The sequence below is a fragment of the Myotis myotis genome, unplaced genomic scaffold (genome assembly GCF_014108235.1).
Source record: "Myotis myotis isolate mMyoMyo1 unplaced genomic scaffold, mMyoMyo1.p scaffold_m19_p_7, whole genome shotgun sequence".
NCBI classification, from domain to species: Eukaryota; Metazoa; Chordata; class Mammalia; order Chiroptera; family Vespertilionidae; genus Myotis; species Myotis myotis.
Genome location: NW_023416379.1, coordinates 62,165,901 through 62,171,518, shown reverse-complemented (window position 1 = coordinate 62,171,518; position 5,618 = coordinate 62,165,901). Strand labels below are relative to the sequence as shown.

Below are 5,618 nucleotides of genomic sequence, written 5' to 3'. Positions count from 1 at the left end.
GAACTTTATCCTAAAGTTTAAAGATGGGACGTGACATGGTGGAATTTATGAGTTACTTAACCTCGTAAGACTGTTTTTTTAGCCATAAAATACAGAAAGTATTAGTTATCTCTCTGAAGGTTACTGGGAATATTGGATAAGAGGATACGCTCGAGAATATCCTATAGCGTATGACAGAGACGGTAACCAGTATTACTAATGTTATTCATGATGGACTTGTTTGAGAACTCTGTGTGGGTTGCCATTTAGTTCTTACAGCAATGCACTTGACCATGAATCTGTAAGTGGGACACTTGCTGCTTTGATTTGTTTCCTAGTAATAAGGGTAGATTTGACTTGATTTATTTTCATTTTAAAAATTCATTTCCCCTGAGACGCCAGGCCGTGGAGGACGACGAGTTGAGATTGCGCACCCAAAGGCTGCTGACCGAGTTCCTGGAACACCGCGCCCGAAGGCGCGGCACCGCCCCGCAGCCGCCGTCCACGGCCGAGGCCACCGTGATGCGCTCCCTGGCTGCTCATTCGTGGCTGGTTACCCCGCACTCCTGGTCCCGGAGGCAGAGAAACCGCCTCCAGCAGATGGTGGACCAGATAGAGTCGCTAGTTCCAGACGGCGCAGACCCCAACTGGTTGAGCGTGGTGGCGCTCGTGTCCTTCGCGGGGGCCCTGCTGGAGAGACCGCCGCCAGGCCACTCGCAGGCACGCAGGGAATGGGGTGCCACCGTTGATCAGGACTGCCAGCGCCTGGTCACCTTCCTGTGCGGTTGGCTCACGGGGAAGCACCGCACCTGGATGGAGGCGCAAGGTGGCTGGGATGGCTTTTGTCACAACTTCATGCCTGCACCACCGCCTTGGGGCAGACTGCTGGCCCCGCTTCTGACGTCATGCCTTATACTCATCATCTTCATCTGCTTGTGGATAAAAATCCTGGTTGCAAAATGTTTAACCAGTTTCCACCTGCCTACCTGTGACCAGCCAAGTGGATCTGAGATGTGAACAAAACAGAGTAAAGCACCTTCTGAGGCATTTTTACCTGCATCCCTGTAAGGACTCCTCCAGTGATAATTCAGCCAGTGTTTTAACTCCTGACAAATACTTAAAGGTGTGTTAGGACAAAGGCACCTGAGTGGCTCTTCTCTGATTGGGGAAAATGGGAATGCAAAGGCTTATTCCTCCAAAGAATTATCAAAGAAACGGCATTTCATTAAATGGGAAACCCGGTGCTACTTGCTACATTTAGATAAATATGAATATGAGACTCTCATCTCTCCACAATTTCATGTGCTACTGCTGGTCAGTTTATCAAGGCAATGGTTCAGGGGTGAAATGGTGAAATTATATGGGAAGTGTTCCAAGTACCACCCTAACAAAGAATGTAGTACTAACCCTTTATAAGGAATTCTTTTCTAAAGCCTTTGAAATTGAATTTTTGTGTTTTAGAGTTAAGAATTTATATTTCTGACTTCAATAAATTGTTAAATGTCTTCAAAGTTTTAATAAATTTACGCATCTTTTAAAAAACTTCATTTTTCCTGACAGTTGTTTTAGAAGGCCTGTAAGTGAACCAGAGTAAAGAAGGAAGAAGTGGTTTATGTTACATTTTTCTCCTCCAAAATCACCTACAGTTAGCTGTCAAAATAGGCTATCTGGACCCTATGTTTTTTTTTTTTTTTAAAAAAGATGGGCTATAAACCAAATTATTTGGTGAAGAGGACAAAGAAATAAGTAGTATTAACCAATCTCTTCTCTTCTCTCTCTCTCCTGTCTCAAGACAAGACTCTCGCACAGTGAATGGCTGCTTTCTTGGATCATGACTAAGCTGTGAAGAGGGGGGTCTCTGCTCAGGCTCCTGTTCATAGATGGCTTCCAAGGTTGAGCAGGAAGGATATGTTAATTAAATAAGGAAAATTTTATTCCTGGGCTATGTCCTGTAATAGTGCTGCCTGCCTATTAATCAGAAGATCTCCTCATTGTTTTATCGTCCCAAGGATTGATCTATTAAAAGTAGTTGATTATTTATTATCAGTTTATTTTTTGTACTAGTTATGAGAAGTGAAGTATAAATATTTTTGGTTCATTTTTGTTGTGTGAAGGGAGATAAAGGTTAGAAAAATAAGAATCCAAAAGCAAACTATTTATTTTCTAAGTAGTCACTTTTGTTTAGGTACTGTATATGTCTATCTGATACAAACCTTTATTCGGGGTGAAACTTATTAACACTTTGGGAATCAAACTTTTAATCTTAGCTCCAATAGCATAAAAAAAAAACCTCAGTAACACAAAGGACTTTCAAAATCTGGATTAATAAATCAGTTAATTAATTAAGAAAAAAATAATGTTGAAGCCAAATTATCTTTTATCATAGAAAATCTATTCAGAGTTCCTGGACCTCAAATAATAAAGAGCATAAGCTACCTAGCTTAATTCATTAAAAAATTATGGTCAATTAGCTTGCATTGCATTCTGAATGATAATTATTTGTCGATGACATCCATTGTCTATGTATAGTCTATGAAAGGACATCAAGATTTTAAAGCAAAGCTATAATTTTTAGTTGCAGTTAGCATAAATAAGTGACAGCTCAAAAGATCCTACATACAGTGGTTCTTGGATAAAAAATTTTTTCATGATAAAATTACATTTTTAATAAAAGCTATTCTTTGTGGTAGTTTTCTGTATAAGGAAATTAGGAAGTAGGGTGTACTCTGCATTTTGCTGCTATGTGTCTAGGTAGGTATTAAATTGCTCATGCTCACTTAATGTCTAGACTTTATTTGTTCAATTGTAAATACAGACTTCTATGGTGCTTTTTCATTTCCAGCAGTATAATGAACTTTGATTATATTTCTCTTACAGTGTCCATTGAAATGTTTACAATTTCAAGGTAATAGAATTAACAATAACTTTCTTTGTTACTTTTCTGTAGTTAAAAGCAGATATCCACTGTGCATGCTTTGCAATTTCTCACCCAAGGTTTTGAAAAAGAAGCTGCTTAATGGAGGTTATAAATTTGCATATAACAGTATGAAATAAACTTTTGATGAAGAGACATGGATGGCACATGAAAGTCTGGTAAAGGACTGACTTCATCATTTTATCTGCAGACCTCATTGAACAAGAGTATTCTTCAAACCACGAATAATCATGGAGACCATTTATCTTAGCAGTGCCACAGGGAAACAAAAAGGAAAGCCACAATGTCTTTTGAAGTCTGGCCCATTTGAAGGGAACCACTGATCTGTTTACGACACACAGACTCAGTGCAAATGTGTGTCCAACAGTGTTTCAACACTTCACCGACAGCTAATTTGCAGCAAAGATATAAACTTGCAGATTGTATTAATAGGTGAGTTTTTGAATGTGAACAAGCAAAGCAATACTTGGTGTTTATATGTTCAATTTGTAGTTATGCGATTTTTTTCTCTCTCACTTTGAGTACTATAGGCAGTAAAGTTCTATTCCAGATAACCTTTCCTGAAAATCCAGCATACTTCTCTGAAACTTACCTTAACACTCTTTGTCAAGTGGATACAAGCATATTATTTTAATATTAATTAGACCTAGTGAGGAATTCAGAAAAGTGAACCAATTAAAAATCAGAACTTGTATTCTGGTTATTAGGATGTGCATGTTTGAGGTCAAGGGCCACAGATGAAACCTTTATAAAATCTTGTTTGGGGTTTTGGAATTTCACAGTCATTTTGGCTTCACGTGGATGCACGAAAACCATTGCAAAACAGAAAGATAAGAAAATAATTTGATTTTTAAATAGGCTGAAAATGTGGAACACAGCTAAAAAAAATTCTTGCTTAGAAATAGCACAGAAGAAGCCGTTTTTCTAATTTGTATTAAAAATCTAAGGTGTCTTACTGGCCTTTTTGGTTAGAATTCAAGTCACTTGTGCAATGTGATAACCGATTCATTTAAATTATGATCAGAAGGAATGTAAAGGCAGACTGATAATAAGAAATGTGTTTTTTTTTTCTTTATTTGGAGCCACTTAAAGTTCTATAGAAACTTGAACACTTTGCTTTTGGATGAGGGAATGATTCTGTGTGATATCTGAAATGATGGTGATAAAACAGATAGGCATATTACTTATTTTCCTGACTTTCTGTGGTTGATGGCTTGAATTTTCTGAGCTGTGAAGGTGGATGAGTAAATGTTCTTGTGTTTTGGTGTATGTGTAACTGGTGTGGCATACCTGCACAGAAATGTGTCTGGCTAGGCTGAGTTCCCATACTGGGGCTCATGGCCTGGTTTGTCTACTCTGTTGGCTTATCTGGTTTCTTTACTGCAAGAGTCAGGAAAGATCTCTTTGTTTTAGTTTTGCCTGTGACTCTACGAAGGGATGCTTTTAGGTGAGAAGTTTGTGGGAACAATAGAAAAGCCTGGTGGAGAATGCCTGAATCCTAACTGTAGGATGAGAATTCTGTTTATGTACTTAATTTAAGACAACTTCTCCATTTCAGTGTGATTCCATGCCTCCTTTCCCAAAGAACAGTTAACAACCAAAACCCCACCAGCTTTTAGCTAATTTATTCAAGTTTGTCTCTGAATATTTTTTTCCTTCACTGTCAGGATTTCTGAATTTTTCCTGTGTTCCATGCAATTTCTGACACATGCCATTCCAAACCAAATTGGCACTTATATCACAGACCTTCTGTGGAATTTATGAAAAATGGTCAGTTCCTCATATGTATTTGCTCAGTTTCTTTCAAAAAATGTTTTATTTCATATTTCACAAAAAAGTTTATATAAGACAAAGTAAATAGGGCAGCTTTCAATAGCAAATGAATGAGACAGGAATAATTCAAACTGTAGTATGGAAGCATATTTAATGCATACTTGAATGTTGTATATAAATAATTTTTTAAAAATATGTTTTTATTGATTTCAGGGAGAGGAAGGGAGAGGGAGAGAAAGAAAAACGTCAGTGAGGAGAGAGAATCATTAATCGGCTTCCTCCTGCACGCCCCCTCCTGGGGATCGAGCAGCAACCTGGGCATGTGCCCTGACCGGGAATCAAACCTTGACCTACTGGTTCATGGGTTGATGCTCAACCAACTGAGCCACACTAGTCGGGCGTGTATAAATAATTTTAACTATGCAGTCCAGGTTCCAGGTTTTTTAAAAAATAGATCTGCGTATATAAGACACTTGTGGTTATTTTAAGAGTGGTAAAGCCAATGTCAAGCTACTTATATTTGAGTGCCATTACAAATATAGGATATTAACTAACAAAAAAGTAATCTTCAGAGATCTTCTCTTTGTCTCATGCTCACACCGTTGTAATCTCACTCACTCTAATTTCCCCTCCTGGAGTACTGTTGAGTTCCCTATGCATCTCACCCATCTCCTTTATCTGAGCCTTCCCATACATTGCCATTCTCTCCTTCTTGGAAAAAAATCAGTACAATCATTCCACAGATAATTTGCTATCGCCACAATCTTAACAATAACACCCATTCTTATGCCCTGCATTGAAAATTCAAGTGCTTTTTCACGGACATAATGAATTGAAGTTTAACTGGGGCCCAAGTATCTCAGAATTTACTTTAAATACCTTGTCTTTATTTGTGGCGTTTGTAAGGAGGCATTTTCTAAAATGTCTGCCA

At 38.2% G+C, this 5,618-nt stretch overlaps 1 protein-coding gene across 1 annotated transcript; it reads left to right on the top strand.

Annotated features, from left to right (window-relative positions):
* Window positions 1-260: 260 nt before the first annotated feature.
* Window positions 261-996, top strand: BCL2L10 (BCL2 like 10). Its single transcript, XM_036318413.1, has 2 exons — window positions 261-280; window positions 375-996. Exons 1-2 carry the CDS (start codon window positions 261-263, stop codon window positions 994-996), a joined length of 642 nt encoding a protein of 213 aa, XP_036174306.1.
* The last annotated feature ends 4,622 nt before the right edge of the window (window positions 997-5,618 follow it).